Source organism: Zonotrichia leucophrys, chromosome 4A, assembly GCF_028769735.1.
Source record: "Zonotrichia leucophrys gambelii isolate GWCS_2022_RI chromosome 4A, RI_Zleu_2.0, whole genome shotgun sequence".
Lineage (NCBI taxonomy): Eukaryota > Metazoa > Chordata > Aves > Passeriformes > Passerellidae > Zonotrichia > Zonotrichia leucophrys.
Window position 1 is genome coordinate 12008581 of NC_088174.1, and position 20184 is coordinate 12028764.

Sequence of the window (20184 nt, forward strand, 5' to 3'; positions counted from 1 at the left end):
AGCTTAGGGAGCAAGGCTTAGACAGAGAAGAATTATTCATGTTCCCTGAGCTCCAGTGCCCGGCAGCAGCACACCCGTTCCCCTCTGCTTACTGCACACCCCTGGGGTGGCAGAGCTGCACCTCAGGGCACGGGCACCCACACAGCACCTTTGGGCTCCAGCTGGGAGCACCAGAATGTCTTTACTCTCCCCCATACCCGTATCTGCAGTCCAGCTGGATACCAGCTGGATGGGGTTAATCATGCCCAGTCCAGCTGCCTGGGGAGCCTGCAATGGATTATCCTGCCCTCTCAACCTACACACCTAGTGAGATCTCAGTGCCTAATTGATGTGTTCCTCCCCAAAGACTAAAACAATAAAAATAAATAATACAACTCGCTTTCATTGCAGGGCTGCTGATTTGCCTTTTTTTTTTTTTTTTGCAATATTGACAGACGAAAGCCACATGTATGTTCTCAAAAGCAGTCATCCAAACAGCCATCTCAAGGTCACTTGTCTGAGACGGCAGCGGGAGGGGGATTCTCGTCCTCCTTTTCCTCCTTTCTCGTGGGGTCTGCCATGTGGCTGTACCGCTCCCCTCGGTGACACTCCAGGTAGGGGCCCCAGTTTGCTGCAGGCCGGCAGCAGCTGACAATGCGCTGCAAAGCAAAACCAACAGGCATTTAATGTCTTCCCTTAGTCCAGGCTGCTTCTAAAATTCAGTACAATTATAGCTCTAGGCACACACTGCAGCTCAACAAATGGCAAATCACCAAAGTTGTTTAAAATCGTTCCAAGTGTCTTTGGGGTTGGTGGGTGTTGGACACTGAGGTCAAGGAACAGGAAAAGCTGTGGCCAACACAACTGTTTGGGAAAGCTTGCCAAGAGCAGAATATCTCAGATGTGTCACTTGCTTCTGTGAGGAATGGGAGGCAAAACTCCAGAAAATTATATGGGGATAGAAAGCAATAGAAATTCTTCAGAGAATTTAAAGAAGCTGGAATAGCAACAGAACTGATGAAAATTCTCTCTCAAATGGTGTGTGTGCACTCCCAAAGAATTAGACTTGATCTTTTTATCAGAACACGGTAGGGAGATGCACCTTTGATGCAACTACCAGAGATAATATTTTGGTCTAAAAGCCCATTTGAAAAACATGTCAAAGTAGTAAATGTGTTGGAGAAAACAGCACAGGTGGTCCTGATAATACCAAAGAAATTCAGATTTGAGGCTATATTAGTGGGGTTTTTTGCCCTTACCTCAAGAAGGGTTCCTTCAGCTCTATATAGTTTTACAATAGCCATAACAGGAATCCACATGATACTGAAGATGATCATGCACCAGCCAAGAATGTTTCCCCAGGCTGGGTATATTATTGAGCCATAAGTGGGATTTGAAAATGTCATCAAAGACCAGATCAAAACAGCCTAGAAAAAATGGCAAAAACAATAAGAGAAAAGCAGGTTTCCAACAACATTGAATTTGCACTGCTTCCAAGTTGGTTTAATAAAAAGAAGGGTTTTCTACAAGTTCTGCACAGTTCCCTCTTACTTCCTGAGTATGAGAACAGTTGTGCAGACTTTGGTGTTCAGTCATCACCAAGCAGCAAGACTGAAGGCCAGGACTGAAAAATGACACCAGTGCTGAGGTGCACTAAGTATATTTGTGTTTGAACACAACTTAATCTCTAGGTTTCCTTTAAATCTTATTTTGGGAAATATATGTATTGCTGGCTGAGCCCAGTACCGTTCTCTATATGTTTTTTGCGTTCCTGTATTCCATTATTTACAGGAACACAGGAAAGAACCTAAGATTAGAAATTGGCAAATATTGCTTCAGAAATTGGATCGTTTTAAGCAGCATTTTCTAAACTATAGTCTGGGCAGATTACAGGTAAGGTACTGGCCAGAGTGACTTCCCACTGTTCCTGGATTGGCAATGTTAATCAATTCTGTCATAGTAACATAATCCAACCATCTACACTCACAATTGGAAGTACAGGTTTAACAAAAACCAAACATTCAACGGGACATTTAAAGGTCTCAGTTAGACAGGAGAACAGCAGAACATCTGACCCAAAAATGGGATTTCCCTCAAAAGGTTTTCAAACCAATCTCAGTCTGAAATTAAGATAAGCCAGCTGCCAAGGCAGAGGATCTAGGTGCCCTGTGTTAGTCCTTGGGAGTGTAGACCCAGCTCTCTAGTTACTGATCTCAAGCCCCAGCCTCTCCTGGAGTGCATCAAAGGAGGAGGGAGTGTATCAGCAAGCAGATACAGCCCATAGTTCACTTCACTGGCACAGCTATGCCCCATCTTTATACACAGAGCCTGGGCAGTCAGTCCTGAATCTTCACAAAGCAACCTCTTCAATATTAAGTTATTAAATCCCGTCACACTAACACAACCCAGTCATGTGCACTCACTAGTAACAGCACAGGAGTGACGTAAAACCAGCACATTTTCCACCACAGCCAGAAATTATTGGTCTTCTTTCCAATCATCATTTCAATGTCTTCAATGAACCTTCTTCCTCCTGTTGGAAGACAATCATGGGACTCACTGTAAAGCAGGTACCTCCCTTGCACGTGGGGTTACTCAAAAGTGATCAAAGAAAAGCAATAATCAAGGACAGTTTCTCCAGCTCTGCATTAAAGTTTTTTTTAATCCTATTATTATTCAGATGGTTAACTTATAATTTCTTTATTGTAACAATTAGTATTTTATACCCCTGGAGCTGCTCAAGGCCAGGCTGGATGAGCCTTTGTGAAACCTGGTCTATTGGAAGGTGTCCCTGCCCATGACAGGGACTGGAATCAGGATGATTTTCCAAGTTCCTTCCACCCCAAAACCATACTGTGACTCCATGATATACACTGCTCCTGGGATTGTTTGGTTTAATTAATATGTTTTCAATGCAAATAATTTACCGTAAATGTGGGAGATGCCGACTATCTCCAGGGAAGCTGAAATGAGGATTCCCCATCCAGCACAGAAGTGATCTATTAGGTTAACCCAGTAAATTCCTGCCTGCAGGACAAACATTAGAGGTTAGAATTTGAGTAGTAACATACAAATAAGATGCATTTGTTCAAGACAATTTAACTAATCATGACTCTGAGTTTTTTAAGTTCACAGTTCTCCAGGTCAGCTACAGATTTGTGAATATTATTTTCTTTAAATCCTCTCTGTAAAGTTGAAAAGCACATCTAACAAAATACTATAGATGCTAAAAGCAAGATCTATGCATATATAGAGCATACATAAACAACTGAGAGCAGGATTTAAATTTGGAGCTTACAGGAATAAATTTGGGGCCAAAGGTTTTATACTGAACTACAGCAACGGCTATACCAGTTATCACTTCTGGGAGGCTTCAATCCTCCTACATGCCTGACTTCTCCATGGGGTTAACCACAGCTTTGAACACCAGCATGCAATAGCAGGATCCCAGAGCAGGAAACAATCTCTGAGCCATTCCACACTCTTGTGATTGAGTCCCTTGCAAGCTTCCCCATCATCCTGTTTCATGACTTATGTACTTTGCTTGACGATACAAATGTCTACTCACCACAATTTCCTCCTTCACATTTTCAATCTAATTACTCACATAAATCTTTATTTCTAGATGGAGTAATAGCAGTGAACCTTTACACCCTTAAAAGCAATTGCCTCAAGAAATTTTACACAGTATACTTAAAATTCCTTTTCTGTATATCTATTTATATAACATGTTTTATACACATGCAGGAGAAGGAACCATGCAATCTACAAATGCTCATGAGCTAATGGGTTTTTAAGACATGGACAGGCCATTCCTTAATTCCTGTCCTCCTTGGTAGTGAGTTCTGAACAAAAAGTTCCCATCAGCATTTATTAGCAGCACCCACTGTGCTGTGGACATGTTCTATGTGTGTACTTGTGATTACACAAATAAATTCCTGAACTGAGGAACCATAAATCAGGCTGATCATTCGCAGGCTCTGTAAAAGCCTTCTATTTAAAAGCCTGTCTCAGTTCAATAATCACAGAAAACCTTCTTCTAGCTTTCCACGGGAATTGCTTGCTTGTGTGTTCAGGCACACTGTCAAAATTCAAGGGTCTCTAAGATTTATCCACAAAGAAAGCAACAGTTGTAAAGGGTATTTTGATTTGACTTCATCACTTGCAGCATAACTAAACTCACTACCAAAAAACTTAATTTCTTACCTGAGTAACACAGACAAGCCCAAATAAAAACAATACTGCACACACCCCCACGGTTATAGGTCCTCTATATTTTTTTAACGCGGTGGGATTTATATCTTGAATGCTGGTTATAACTGTTTCTGCAAAGGAAGAAGAAGTGAGTTTGAACAGCAAAATTAAGAAAGGCAATGGTCACTTGAAAAGACATGAGTCACTTAAAACCCCACTTACCTATCAGGGCAAACTGGGAGTCAAGGCCCAAAAGCACAAGCATCATGAAAAACAGGATGGACCACAGAGGAGAAACTGGTAACTGAGTGAGAGCCTCTGGGTAGGCTACAAAGGCCAGATCAAACCCTGGAAAATAGTGGAGAGAAGGATGTTGTTGACGTGCCTTGGCCAATGCAAGTCCCAATACCAACAGTGTGACCATCAGCCTACCTGAGTCGACCACCTCTGAGACAGGCCTCTGAGACACATATGCCATGTGTCCCAAGATGGAGAATATTGCAAACCCAGCAAATACACTGGTGCCACAGTTGACCACACAAACTATAATGGCATCTGTGTAGCAGTTGTTGTGGAACCTGTTGTATGAAGACAAAGCAACAAGCCCGCCCCACCCCGTAGAAAGGGAGAAAAATATCTGGGTGGCTGCAGCTTTCCAAACCTGCCAAAAGAAAAAAGAACATGAGAATTGCTGTATTACTTATACTGTTTATCATAAACATTGAAGTCTGTGCACCATTGAAGCTTGAGGGTATTTTTTTTCATTCAGCCTGTGTATCTAATTCTATTTTGTATGAATTTTAGGGAGGATAGAATATAACATGCTGGTGACCTTGCAGTCTCAATCACAAACACTATCTCTATCTATGTGTCTAAAGGTCACATCCCAAGCATGTTGACAAATACTTAAATCGTAGTGGGCTAACCCTGAAGAAATGATTAGATTTGTTCACATAGGTGAATTGCTGAGATATGAATCTTGGCACAGACACAATAAGGACCACCAGGACTGGCTGCAGGAGTGAGAACTTCCATGTACCCTCCCACTTGTGTGACCCAAACAAACCACTCCTGCTTCTGACGTAGCCCCTCAGCTAGTGCCAAGCACTCATATAAATACCACAAATAAATATCACACCTAATGGTTGCTTTTGATAAAACTGCAATAATATTGGCATAAGCCAGAACAAAGTTCTGGCATTCTTCGCATGAGGCGCCCTTCCTGGTCCACCTAATTACCCAAGGTAATTTCCCAGGCAAGGCATGGCCTGAATTTCAAACTCAGGGATCCCTTCAGCCTTATCATAAAGTCCCTTAAAATCATCAGCAAGAACTTTATCAGCAGATCCTGCTAACATTAAACTCCAGCATGGTCCCCAAGAACTGTTTAGAAGCAATAGCACAGTTCTCATCACTGGTGTGGCAGGGAGGGCAAAGGAGGTGACTGTCTTTCAATTTGAGAGTAGCTGCAATAGGGGCTTGGACGTTTTACACAACCAGCTGCTGATACAAAACACAGGGCAAGACCTGAAGGACCTGACTGGATAAAAAAGAAGAAAGCCACATAACCAGGAAAGCGTGTCACACTTCTGGGGCTGAACTTCCTCTCACCTCTGCCTCCATCAGCTTGGTGATGTTGGACTCTCTCCCAATGTAGTACTGGACGCCATCCAAAGCACCTTCCAGGGTGGCACCTCGTACCAACAGGATGAACAGGATGACATATGGGAAGAGTGCAGTAAAGTAGACAACCTGCAGAAAGATGGGCAGGGACACACATTAGGTGTGAGGGGATCCACAGACCTTCATGCAGGAAGACTGGACAGGCTTTAGGCAAAGGTCTGCTGGTGCAAAAGAGAAACAGGCAACCAGAGAAATGAACACATGCCAACCACCAAACCATCTGGCTTAGCCGGTTCTGGAGCTGCATTCCAGAAGAAGCAGATGGCCCAAGCCACATATCCACTTTTGAGAGCGCACTTGACCAGTTTCAGAAATGTATTTCTCTGGCATGATTTACTGCTGGAGGTCTGGATTCAACTAGGCCAGACATCTCTTGCTAGGCAGTGCTTCTAGCAAGTGCAAGCTGAAAGCCAGGAAAAACTAGGTGACCAAGGGGGGATTATCTCCTGATGAGCTCTCTGCTATTCCCCCCGACCATCCCTCAAAAAAAAGCCAAAACAAAAAAATTTTTTTAAACTGACTGCTCTGGAAGCTTTCTTTGCTGGAGCAAGGACTTTTAGGTTCTCTCAGACACAGTTCTATTCTGTTGTACTAGCACAATGGGACCAAGGCCAGCAGTACAGTTATTATCACACAGGCTACGTTCAACAATACTCTCGTTTCTTGAGTCTTAGCTTCAGTGTTATTCAGACAGGGAATTGACCCAGGACTGCTGCCTCCACCAAGCCAGAGCATTGTGCCATTGTGTGGTGAGTCTGACATTTCCAAAGACTTCCTTCATGCTTGCCTAGCACAATTCTCTCTGCCTTTCATCTGTCTTGCTCCTGCCCAGCTAGATTCTTCCAAGTCTCACCTTACTCTCCAAAGAAAATTGTCTTGGTGCCAGAAAAAAAATGACAACACCAAGAGCAACTGCCAGAAACCCAAAGAACATGAGATTAAGAAGAGCCATGCAGCCAAATAATTGGGAAAGAACAGATATTCCACCCCAAAGCACTGAAACAAGGATAGAAAGATCCAAATAGAAATCGAAACAGGAGTAGACCGCATACTGAGTGGAGGAAAGGAGGCAGCAAGGAACCAAAGAAAGGCACAATGACAGAAGGAAAATGGGGAAAAAATCTGTGCAGAGAAGGTGAACAAAAGAGCAAAGGCAACTGAGACTGAAGATGTAAATGATGGAGATGCAACACCAAGGTGAGAAAAGAGTATGAGGAGGAAGAAACCAAACCAAGAAAAGGGTCTTGGTGAGAAAGGATGAAATTCAGCCTGCCTGAAGTCAGCCTAGCCCAAAAAAACCTCCAGAAAACCATGCTGCAGCTTGTGGAAATGGGAGCTCAGCAGAGACAGATTCTGAAAACAAGCATCTAAGTACCTTGTCCCTACAACTAATTTCAACTCTTGGGAACAAACAACATTTCACAATCTGCCAGAAACCTGCGCACACACACACACCTGTTCACAGCACCTGACCTGGATGGTCCAACCATCTCAGCCAGACTGGAAGCACAAAATAATCACCGGGTGCTCCCAGGGCGTGTGCCCGTGTGTGCCATCACACGCACGCTTCCATCACACGGCCCAGGCAACAGCTAAAACTCAGCTGGAATCACCGGCACAACGGCAAGATTCCAAAATACAGGGCAGCCCAGTGGAGTGGAGGCTCAGGAGTGAAGTAATAGCTGTGTAATCAGCACCTTACTCATATTTTATGTAACAGTTATGAAGCCGAGGAGCAGAAGGGAAGACAAATGCTGAGCCCAGCAGAGGCGGGTGTGTTAGGACTGCATCCTGCCTTGTGCTAAACTTCCCTGGCTCCAACTGACATTGGGAGGGCAGAATCAGGCCAAAAGTCATCTCCTTGGTCTTCCTAACATACCTTTCCAGAGGATTTGATTCCTTTATACAGGGCACCTGCAACAATGATCCAGGCGAGGAGGAGGCAGAGAGCCAGGTACCAGACGACCCTGCCGGTCTCTTCCAGCCCACTCGAGCGCTGCAGAGCCACTTTGCTGAAAGCACATGATGCTCCCATCAGGAGGGGATGGCAACAGCACACAAACCTCACACATTCCTCTTCAGCTACTTCTCCAGAAAAAATGAGCTGCTGTGTGAGGCTATTACAACACTCTGCAGCCTCTTCCAAGAGCGTGCAGTTGGAATTGCATGATTGGCAATGAGAAGCTGTATATGTATGTAACTACAATTTTTCCTTCTTTTCGAAGCCTACCAGCTCTCACCTCTCCATACATCTCCTGTAAGACCCACCTAAGATAGTCTGTGTTAATCATGAAATTCTGACAGGAAAAGAAGAGCCCAAAAGAATCCGTTTCCAGGAACCCAGTGAACATGAGGCAAATTGAGACCGTGCAGCAATAAAGAAATGGCAATTTTACAACAGGCCCAGATTCCGAATAAGGTGAATATATTTTACACAGTAACTCCTGAGAAAAAGAAAAGTATATGCTATGTGTAAAGATGCCAAGTAGTGCCTACCAGGACTCCAGAGAAGAGGACTTCTAGAAATGGCAGCATTTTCCAATTGCTTAAAGGTTGACTCACTTGCTTCTCTTTCTATACATTATTTCTCTTAAAAAAGCCAAACTTATCAATTAAATTTTAAGTCCCCTCTCTAGTGATTTGCATGCCCATGTCCCTTGACTAGATTTTTTCTGGACTGCAAGATAAGACAAAAATTAAAGGTACATCCAAAACCACAATGCATAAAAAGGTATTTATTTTTTCAGTAATTTCTTTGAAGTATTTACTTACTTCCAGTATTGCTCGGTAGGAAATTGCACTGGTTTGTAGGTTATGCTGCCATTTATACACGAGAGATTGTTGGCCGTGACGAAGGTGTAGTTTGCACGAATGACATTCCCATGAAAGGTTGCATTGCAGTCATTTACTGAAATCAATAAAAAGGAATCATTAATACTGGGATGACTCTTATTTAAAAAATCACACCGATACAGCAAATGTGTTTCCTAAGCAATTACAGCTTCAGTTTGCCTGCTAACAAGATTTGGAAACAAACCTGAAATGTCACTTGCAGCTGTCATTTCGCTACTTGACTGTAAATCAAAACACCAAGAATCTGGTGTGCTCACCACGTTTTACTTATCCTCAAGAATACTTACAAAAATCAAATCTGAGCATAGTTAAAATTGCAGCTTTGGTTACTCTATGAAAACCTTTGTCCCAAACCAAGGTAACACATGGATCATCTGGTATCTGATATTCATCTGATTGCGGCAGAGGGCTTGTTAGAACACTTTACATATTTTCCTTGGAGCAGAGTTGGAGGAATGGAAACTGGGGTTGGGAATTTTTTGCCAGAACATACAATAAAAAACACTTCATCAGCAAACGCATCAGCATTTACTGGAAATTCTTGTTGAAGCCTATTTCAGGACAGCTTCCTCAGTTCAGTTCAGTTTTGTGTTCCCCCAACACTTACAAATTAGGTGCTGAAATCTTTTTTGTTTTGCCAATAAATAATCACCAACTTTTTGTTAGGTAAGGCCTCTTAGAAGATATTTTCAGATATATGGTTGAGATATATTTACATTAATACTGCAAACAATATAATCCATCCTGATCTTGTCCTTGTTATTTTAATAATCACTGGTTACCAGGCAAGAACATTTCCAGCTGCTAACTGGTAATTACCTCACCAACTTCACCTTTTGCCTTAAACTGCTCTGATACAGAAACTGGTGAGGTAAGTGCTTAGGCCCTACCTCTGCAGTGAAACACAAGAACAATGGTGTGGAGATACATTCTAAAGAGTTAATGAAGAGTGAAACCAGCGCCTCAGTGGTGCTCAGGATTACCATAGCTACAGGGGACGAAAGGAGTAATGAAAAGACCTCCATAAAAACTACTGCACTAGGTTGTCTCATGGAAGGGGTCTTTTTGCCACAAAGCCTGATGAAATGGGAATGCAGTATTTCAAGCAATTGGAAATGTATGTACTAGAAAAAAGCTGAGATTTAAAAGGAAACAAAAGGGATTCAACAAAGTGATTTCAGCCCAGTTCTCTGTAGATTTCCCAAGCATCCAGAACCGGTGGCAAAGAAGTGGATAAGCATCACTCCTCTGTGTTCAGATACAAAACTCCAGGAAGGACCTTTGAAGCCATGGGTAGCTGTCTCGATCCTCTACTTTCACCCAGAAAACAGTTACCAAACAATTACCAAATATAACAATTACCAAAACCAATAATATTCAACTCTGTCTGGTAAGTATGGTACCTATTTTTGTCTTGCTGCAGAGTTCATCTGCCCAGGAAAAGCAATCTGACCATGGCAGCACTTTTTGAAATGAGGCAAATAAATAGTAGAGTGCATAAGCAATGATAACATTGTAGTAGATAGTCACAAATGTTGAGAGGATGACCATTGTGATGCCCACACCTAGGAAAGAAAAACACAAAATATCTTAACCATCTCAAACTCGGGTTGCAAAGCCCCTCCTCCCACCAAAACAAATAGCCTTCACTTGACTTTTAAAAGGCGACTTGGGAAGAAGTTCAAGTTGGTTTTTGTTTGGTTTTAAAATATTTTTTAACAGCAAACAAACAGCGACATTTCAAACCCATTAAATGATGGATATGATCCAAACTGACCATCTCAAACATGCTTTTGAAACACAATTTGAATCAGGCCCATAGAAGAATGGACTATTTACAAAGTCTAAAGGAGAAATTCAGTATTTTGTTCTCTCCCCATTCAGAGGGAAATTTACTAAAACAAACTCTACTAGGACTGCCCAAGCCCTTTTAAAGATTCCACTGTAATGAATGCTTTAAACTACAGTAAATCTTCTCAATATTACTGTCCTCCCCCTTGTTAAAATCAGTTTTGTTCTGTGAGTTTGGAAAAGCCTGACAAACAGTACCAGTCACCTTAGAAACTATTATTAAGTTTCTGTCTTTACAGATATATAAAATATATGCTGGGTTTAAAACCTTTTGCTTTATGATAGACAGATTTCCTTCATCAAAGTTTCTTGTGCTGCAGAACAGAGACTGGCAAAAAGAGTAAATATTGGGGCAACCAGTTTCTGTAGGTGAAAAGCAAATTCTTGTTGTATCCGAAGGAAACTTCTCCTGCGTTAACTCCTCTGGCAGATGAAGACAAACAAAACCATTGCAGAGTCCTTTACACCCTTGGTACAGGACCAGGATGGACAGGCATGAGTAAAGCGCATGGTTAATTGTTTCCAAACAAATCTCCCTTTGAGAGTGTTTGAAATACAAACCATCACCACAAACTCAAACTACCACTACAGCATGCAACGATTTCTCTTATCTCAAGAGGCACCCCACTTTACAAAGCCAGAGTCTAGGCTATTTTATCTCACCAGCAGATGACTCCCAAGGCAGCTGCTCGGTGATTGTGCACAAGATTGCACAGAGCACCCAGACCCGCGTGCCTGTGCCCACACTGGCAGCCAAATACAGAATTAACCCATCCAACACACAATTGCCTCACAAGCTACACTGGACGTGAAGGATAAAAAAACCAGTGATAAAGTCAACTTCTAAAGTTTACTTTCAATCTGTTGCACACATTACACAAGTTGTTTTACTTGAGTTTTTCCCTCACACGGCAAAACAGAGATATTTCCTTCCGCCTGGACAGCTGGAGTGAGAGTGATCTGCTGCTGAGCACAAGAATCTCTGACAAAACCTTTCATAACCAAGAGCCTTTCTGGGGGAATCTTTACTCAGCATCTGTTTATTAACTGAATAATGAGGAAGTATATACCTGGGTACAGAACACTGGTAACACGGATATCAGTGTCTCACAATTAGTAACTTCATTAAGAAATCATTAATTCACAACAGTTTATTATTAGAATAAAAGGAAAGATAAGAAAACCAACCTTGAAACAATGGTAACATTCTCCAGACGGAAATTGGCCCTTGACTGGCAAACTGCCCAATGGAACATTCCATGAAAAATAAGGGCAAGCCAGCTAACGCCAGCATGACGGTGTAGGGGATTAGAAAAGCACCTGAGAGGAGATAAAAAATGGGGGGAAAAGCACAATCACACACACACAGAGAAAACAATGCATCTTTCAGCATTCACCACAGTTTTATCCCATTTTACACTCCTCCTTTCTCCCCTGCTCCCCACTGGACGCACTTATTTTTGAAATAGAGAGATTTGTTTCTAAGTCCTGTTTTCTATAAGACTAAGTAGTACCTGCAATGAATGTCAGAACTGATCTTAAAAGAATGACTTCTCTTATAAGAAAGTAAATTCATTTTATAAAAAACTATTGAGGATGTGCTCTAATACAAGTAAGAATGCTGCTTAACTGTAGTGCACCTTGTCCACTTTCTATTTAATCCTCCAACTTTTAATTTAAAGAGGAACAGAACCATTCCTGTGTGTGCTCAGCTGTGTTTTGCAACTGCCCTGTTAAGCAGGTACTGGACATCAAAGCATGAAGATTATTTTCTATGGTTGGCTGAGTCCTGTGTCAAACATCATCTCAGGATGGCTCTTGTTCAAGTCCATTTAATAGTGCATGTTAACCTGATATCAGTGAGCGCCTTGTTCTGTGAAAGGGACTGGCACTTCTTTGTGTGTGCACAGAAGACAGGGAAAGCGAGAGCATGAGTTTCATAAACACAACACGATATCCCTGCAGGAATCTGTCCTCATCACTCTCAGTGAATTTAAAGCAATCAAGGACCCAGTTCTGCAAGGAACTGCAAATACCTGATGTAATTTCAGGAAGTAAATTGTCCCACAGAATTAACTGGATTACTCCTCTGTTTCAAAACAAGGATGTAACAGTTGTCTTTATCAATCATGGGCAAAGGGGCACAGAAAAGGATGCAAGCACCAGCATCAATATGCCTTTAAATGCAAAGTCTCTGCTGCAGCAGATGAAAAAAAAGATCTAGTCCAAGGGCTGACATCACAACTTACTTGGTTTTCACTATTTTCTTCAACAAAACTTCAAGTAATGCAAACCAACCCATGTCACTCCAATAAAAACTCCATACTGGGAATGCCTCCTTATATTCCATGTGCAGCTGTGTGGGCTGTACTGCCTTTACAGCCCAGAATTTTACTTCCACAAGAGTTAGGCAGAGCAAACAGGTACATATAAGTAAGTTCTCTGCAGTTACTATTTAGGCACTCTTTAATTACCAGGGGTCGCCTGGCAAGTAGATAAAGCTCTGGAATACAAGCCAAGGAAGCCAGTGCCTCTGCGTGGCTTTGCCACTACTTCATTGTGTAAGCAGGTAGAGGCTCTCCCTGTCTCACACTTCCCAAGTGTTTGATCTGGGTAATTATTGAGATAATTATTCCAGCTTAGAGTGTTTGCATGGAAAAACAAAGGTGCAGAGGGGATTCCACTGTTCTCTATAAACACACCAGGTATGGTATATAACATAAACTTACCAGAGCGTAAGCACTGGGGAGGGAGAGCAGCTATTTAGACAAGTAGAGGATATTGGCACATGGACAAAAAGGTACACGTTGTTTATGAGTAATTCAGAAGATGGTATTCTCAGGTGGAAATTTGCAACTCAAACTAAATACTATTTCCCTTCTCAGCTGGTACCAAAAAAGCACATAGGTGCCTCTTAGTGCCCTTTCCCATGAGCAGGCTCTATCCCAGTTCCCAGGGTGGTAGAGCTCACATCCAGCTTTAACAGAACATGCCCAGCCTCAGAGCTTGCTCTGCTCTCTCCTGGGGATAGCAAGGTGTGCCCCCCCCGTGACCCTGCCGTTCAGCACAGGTACCTCCTCCATTCTGGTAGGCGAGGTAGGGAAAGCGCCAGACGTTGCCCAGGCCCACGGCATAGCCCACCATGGACAGCAGGTATTCGGCTTTGTTTGCCCAATTGCCACGCTCCAAGTTCTCATCGGTGCAACTGACGTCCTTTGGAGAGAAGAGGGAAGGCTTGTGATACCCACCAGGCAAGAAGGGCAATCATATCATCATTTCTCTGTCCAGAGACACACCTTGGGGTAGCTGACCAGCCAGACAGGACGGGCAGAGTCATTTTTTTGGGTGCCAGTCCACTTGGTCCCTGGCAGGACAGCACAGACCTGTGAGAGAGGGTCCCCCCAGAGAGCCCAAACACCTCCACAATTTTGCCTTACTCCTTTGTGCTATCAGCTGCAGGAGACTACTCTATTCTGCTCCTACAGATGCCCCCATACTTGTTCAGATGTTCACATCAGCACATACCTGTATGCTCACTTTAAAAAACACCTGTCCTAGCGCCTTGTACATCTGTCAAGGAGCTCATCCCACTTGACCTTCCGCTCCCTGTTTGGATCTCGCCTGCCCAGACAACTTCATACCTGCCCTCAGCTGCCGACGTACCTGCGCCCTGCTTGCCCGAGCGCCGCTACGCCCACCTGGGCACCTCCACAACCCACCTGCCCAGGTGCACCCACACTCGCACACCTGCCCAGGTGCCTCGGCACCCCACCTGCCCGGGAGCCTCCGGCCAGCCCGCCCCCCGCCGCCTCACCTTCTTCTTCCCGCAGGACAGAAAGCCGGGCAGGCTGAGCATCCCCATCTCTGCCGCCGCTGCGCTCTGCCCGCGCCGCCCGCCGCCCGCCGCTTTATCGGGCCGGCAGCCGCCCGCCCCTCGCTGCCCTGCCGGGAACCGCGGCCCCTGCGCTGCCCCGGGGCCCGGGCGGGGCCGCCTCCCGCCCCCGGGGCAGCCCCTCGCAGCCCGGGCCCGCTGACCCTCCTCCGGCCCCGCGCCCGCTTCCTCGGGAACACCCACCTGCCTCAAACACCTTGCACGGTCACCTGCCCACTTCCCCTCCTAAATACCGCCTGCCCTCCGCACGCCCTCGCTCCTCGCCTTAGCCCGACCCACTTCCCTGCCGCCAACCTGCCCGAGCTCGCTCCCCCACTCTGGGCTCTTCAGCTCCTCTGCTTGCACCCCTGCCTGGCCGCCTCTCTGTCACACACCTTCGCGTCTAGCATGTCTCCCCACTCCTTCCCCTCTTCCTGCTCTTCCAACACCTACCCACACACTCTCCTTGTTTTCTACCTCAGGACTTCCAATTCCCCATCAAACACTGACCCTCGCTGGGTTAGTGACCTTCCCCAGGCTTTACCTAACACCCTGCTCAAAGCACACTCTGTGTACAGACATGGGGAGACACAGATTGTCTGGTTGCTTAATTGTTCTCTCCTGTTTATAAGTGTTCTTTTCCATGGCTCTTTCAGATCCACACCTTGACAAATGCCTTTGCTGTCTGAATTAGTGTGGACTTTTCATTTAGCAAAGTGCTACCCAGTGTGTTTCAATCTAGCCACAACGAAGAGGTACACCAGGACTGAGGACTGTGTGGAACAGCATCTGTAAAGTGGAAATGAAACATAAGATTTTATTTTATCACCCTGTGCAGCAGATTCTCAAGGAGAGTTATATTTTAGATACTGGAAAGATGCCAGAATACTCTTACCTTTGGAACAAAGAGCAAGTACAGGTGCAGAGTCCTGACAGGACACAGGCTTTGGGAGAAAATAATAAATAAAAATTAAAGAAAACAAGCCTCTACAGGATGTCTGCAGTGAGCAGTGGAGAGATGACTATCTCCAGAGAGGATTGTGCCTGAAGCAGGGCTGTATTTCTCCTGTTAGCTCTGCAGCTGAACAGCACAGCAGCTCCCCTTGCATTCACTAGGGGCTGAGTCCATCAGGTTGATCCCTGAGGCTGGTTCCTCACAGCTGGGATCGCCACTCACCAATCAAGCACCATGCCAGCCAGTCACCCCTGGAATGTCTCAGCTATGAATACAGAATTATCAGCCAGCAAACCAGGGCCAGTTTGGCTCTACCATAGACGAGATATCCCATCTCCTGACCAGCAGCCTGACTGACGTAACATTTCTGGTTTGGAAAGCACCTCTGGATTACTATCAATGCCATTTACTGAATCTTCTGTTAATCCAATGGGGGAAAAAAATTAGAAATTAATTAATGATAATCTTAACATGCTGAGAATACAGCAAACAATTGTGACATTTCCAAGGAGCAGTGAGATACCTGTGGTTTCCATTTGGTTGCACCAGTGCTATTATCAGGTGTTGGGTATTGCCCTTAGCTAACACAAATAGCTCTGGTGATACAGCAGATTGTGTTTGATGTGCTTATTTAAGAATACGATGAGTAAATTCTGTTCTTAACCTCTATCTTCTGTGATAGCAATGCTTACTAATATTGGCACTAACATTGACACACACATCCAAAACTGATTCAGCAGACAAAGCTGGGGTTCGTTTACCTCTCCCCTTCCAACTGGTGTGAGCTAAAGACCAGAAAACTCACTTTGCAAATCACTTCAGAATGCACTGAATCCTAACAGGCCAACACACGCAGACCCACCAACTAACAACAACAAAAAAAACCCATATTGGCCTTCAGGATCTGAGGAAGATGATCTAAATCATTTAACTGTCTATCAACAGCATGTAATTACTCTCATCCAGAACTCAACTGGCAATGTAACACTCTTTAGAGGAGAGGATCAGACAGACTGCTATAAACAGACAGGCGAAGCAAGGCAGAAAACTTAGAAAGTTGGCTCCTGCAGCTGCAGGAATTATCCTCTCCTCTGCAGCTGAACAGAACCAAGCCCTACAGTTCAATTTAAATTAAGGCTTTCTGCCTAAGAAAGCCTTAACCTTGATTTTAAAGACAAAGTGATTAAAAGCGAGACCATTTCCTTGGTGTTGAACTGATCCACAGGTAACTTAGACCAAACCTTTACCACTAACTTAAAAACAAAAAAAAATCAATCATTGGTCTAGTAGCCCATGAAAGCAAGGCAGCATTCTCCATCTGGTGAGAAATGTCTTATTTCACTGTGAGCCTGCTGTAAGCAAGGTGGAAGTGTATCTACAAGGAGGGCATGTCAAGAAGTGGCCCTTCTGCTTAGAAGACAGAATGGAGAGGCAAAGATGGTGTTGTCAAGGACAAATTACAAAGGCAACAGTTTCTGAAATGGCCATCTGTGACTCCAGAGAGGTACCTGTGGAAGCAGACAGGGTTTGTAGCAAAACACAGTCTGGGAATTACTTGCTGAAGAGGCCTCATGCCAATACTGGCTTGCCTGGCTCTAATGGTTCATCCAACTGTTTGTGCAACAAAGGTAGGAAGCAAATTTTCCTTCCAATGCTGCCAATCCCTCCAGGGTGAGGAGGTTTTGCTCATGTGAAAAGGAGTTGATCTATTATATATCCTTCCTGGATTCTTATTTTTAATCAGTTTTTGCTTTTCTCCATAAATGGGATGTTCATTGCTGCTGCTCAATAGACCACCAGGACACACACATCTACTCAATATGGATCTCAAGCCACAAATATTTTTTCATTAAATGGAAATCATGAAAAAATTTTATTCAGAAAAACATCAGAAGTTTTCAGCACTGTGTGCTAAGTTTGGTTCACTAACATAACAGTAATTCATTCTATTACAAATTACATAATCATATTAAAGACCTGTATTGGCAAAATCACAATGAGGTGCTTAATCCAATTTTCTCCAACTTCAGGACTTTTGGATTCATCTCTAAAGCCACCTCAGAGGTGAGAAATGCAGCAAGGTCACTCCTACTCGCCTCTATGGACAGTCTTCTATCACAACCCAAAAGAAGCAGCTGAAACCTTGCTCATTTATCTCCTTACAATGGAACAGTTGCAAAAGTGCTACAAATGCAAAATGCTTAAGCCTTCGAAGTCATGCTCATAATATGGGTGGAGACTTGAAACTATATGGAAAGCAGATTTGCCCTCAGGACTTTTCAGCAAGTTGTAACCTGCAAATCATTAATATTATATGCAGTAATCAAGTTAGCGATGGGGAAGTTTTACATATGCATGTAGAAAAAACTTATAAAACAGAAATAAATTAAAATATACCAATAAAACTGAAAGGTTCTGCAGAATTGCTTTTCTACTATACTGAGCCTGGGAGATTTTGTTGTCCCAGCCACCCAAGAGGAAGCCACAGGTCTCCAACCACAAAATTAATCAAGGTGTTTTCATTACTCTTGGCAAGATTGACAGTTCTATATCTATAGAACACTGATCTCCGCTTCAGTTAATTCTATTCAAGAGTTGGAATGTGCTCCTCAATCACTTCACCCTCTGACTAAAACTCCAGGATAACATGGTCTTTCTTGTAACACTGCCTCTCTCCAGACCCTGAGAGCTCATCAATCAGTCAGAGATTACTGAAGTTGCCGTACAGGAAAAAAAAGGTTGTTCTCAAACACAGAGCTCCATATACAATAAGGAGAAAAGCAATCAAGAAAGGATTAAATGTTGATAAAGGTCGAAGATTTTCAAACCACACAACCATCTGGAAATCTCTGCTGAAATCCAGACTTGCATTAGAGTTACCAAAGCACAGTGAACACCAGCATTTGCAGCCCAGGGCTCCTAATCCCCCCAGTTCTGCTTTGGCTTTTGGCACAGAGCATCTGAGTTTTCCATGAATCATTGCAGCCTTGTGCCAAACAAACATCCAGGCCTTTCCAAGATGCATCAGGCAGGTGTCACTCTACCGGCCCCCTCCCTGACCATCCTAGAGGTAGGTTCCAAACACGTTCAACTTGTCTTTGAGCAACTGAAAGGCTCTGTAAACACAAAACCTCGGGTATCGCATGAGGGAGGACGTAACAACAGATGCAACGAAGGAAAGGGGAGAGATAAAGTATGGGAAAATGAAAAACTGGAAGCATGCAATTATCAAAACTTAATGATCAGGGAGCGCACAGGTGTCAGAATATAATGACTTTTCTATTAGGAAATATTTCAGAGGTGGGGCCAGTAGAAACTAAGGAGTCATTTTTAATTGAGTAAAATAAAGCCTAGGAGTGAGTACAGTAGTAATTTTCAAATATGCTGTACTGAGTTCACCAATCATTAACAGTTTCATTTTTAAATTCTTCCCCAAAACCAAGTGCCAATATTTCTGGAGTTCAGCACAGCCAAGAGATGCTGGTAGGTAGTTTCTCTTCCCCAGCCCCCCAGTTCTATACTTTCTTGCTAATTGCTAAAAAAAAAAAAAGAAAAAGCTTTTCACAGAAGATAACATAAATGCATATTCTTGAGAAGCTTTTGACTAACAGAAAGGCTTTGAAATACAAGTATTGGCTATCACACAGCAAAAAGAAGACCTTTCAGCTCAGCCCTTTCCTTGAGGTAATTTTACATATTGACATGCAGTCTTGCCATGTGATAGCCAAGAGAATTATCTTTGTGATTGTCCTCCTTCACAAAAGGACAAAAGCCGGGCTGTTAGTCCTGCCTGATATCTTTGGAATGGAAATACCTCCATCAACACTTTCCTCTGTGCAATACCTGTTCCTGCAGGTCAGCAATTACTCTCAAAAAGAGCCTCATCCACCCCACTGGAGCTTCTCATGTAAGATAAAACGTCATATCAAGTAGTAATGCCATAAAGTCACCTGCTGCAATAACATGATTCTGAGTGCAAAACAAAAAATAAAAACAAGATTTGAAGGGACACTAGAACAGTTACTTAGCTGAGCATTTTCACAATTTGAAAAAAAAAGGCATTTAAAAGAAGTTAAATACAAGAGGTATTAATATTATTCCTTCTGCTATCTGGATCTCCTACAATTCTTTTCTTCATTAGACTTAGAAATTCTTTCTTAAAGAAATTGGTCTTTTTACCTTTTTTCACCGATGGTAGTAGAGGTAAGGCTCAAGTATTTAATATAGCACAGGTTTTGCAGAGAGTATGTGAACTGCAGTGGTCACAAGCATTAGACCCTGTAATTTCTTTTGCTTCAGCACAGGACATCCTCCCCTCTAAAATCAGGGTGTGCATTTGTATTCCCCTTAAGCAAGGAAGAAAGTTGACCACCCCAAAATAATCCATGACTGACTGGGAATAAAAGCTTCAACGAGAAACACCATAAGTTATTTTACCACCCACAACACTCACCCTGGTTGCCACAGATGTGGTCACTCCCCTGACATTCCTTTCCAGGCCCTCAGGCTCTCTCCCTCTGGCTCAGGCTCTTCTGAACAGGCATCCTCAGAGCCCAGACCATCCTTTTCTCCTGCAGGATCAGGAACAGCCATATCTGAGCCCAAAGGACCAGGGAATGGCAGGGTGGAAGGGATGTGAAGGCAACTCCCTGCTTCCCATGGCCCTGCCATTAGCAAGGCAGCAGTGGCAACACCTGCTCTGGGGTGGATCCTCTCAGCACACTCTCACCTGACCCAACAGCCAAAGAGAAGCCATTTTCTCATGAAATACTGATTTTAACCAAGCTTCTCAGAACTC

At 43.5% G+C, this 20184-nt stretch overlaps 1 protein-coding gene and 1 long non-coding RNA gene across 2 annotated transcripts; both read right to left on the bottom strand.

The window, feature by feature from the left end:
* Window positions 1-319: 319 nt before the first annotated feature.
* Window positions 320-13803, bottom strand: SLC6A14 (solute carrier family 6 member 14; the record flags this gene model as incomplete). Its single annotated transcript, XM_064712870.1, has 13 exons — window positions 320-638; window positions 1239-1406; window positions 2403-2512; window positions 2907-3006; window positions 4186-4304; window positions 4396-4521; window positions 4606-4834; window positions 5785-5925; window positions 7736-7868; window positions 8629-8764; window positions 10113-10274; window positions 11749-11880; window positions 13635-13803. Coding segments are annotated over 13 exons (1875 nt in total), but the record flags the coding sequence as incomplete, so codon positions are not given.
* A 52-nt stretch (window positions 13804-13855) lies between these two features.
* Window positions 13856-20022, bottom strand: LOC135447744 (uncharacterized). Its single transcript, XR_010440288.1, has 4 exons — window positions 19840-20022; window positions 15327-15375; window positions 15096-15220; window positions 13856-13924 (listed from the first exon to the last, which is right to left on the bottom strand). It is a non-coding gene; the product is annotated as an uncharacterized LOC135447744 (long non-coding RNA).
* Window positions 20023-20184: the final 162 nt, after the last annotated feature.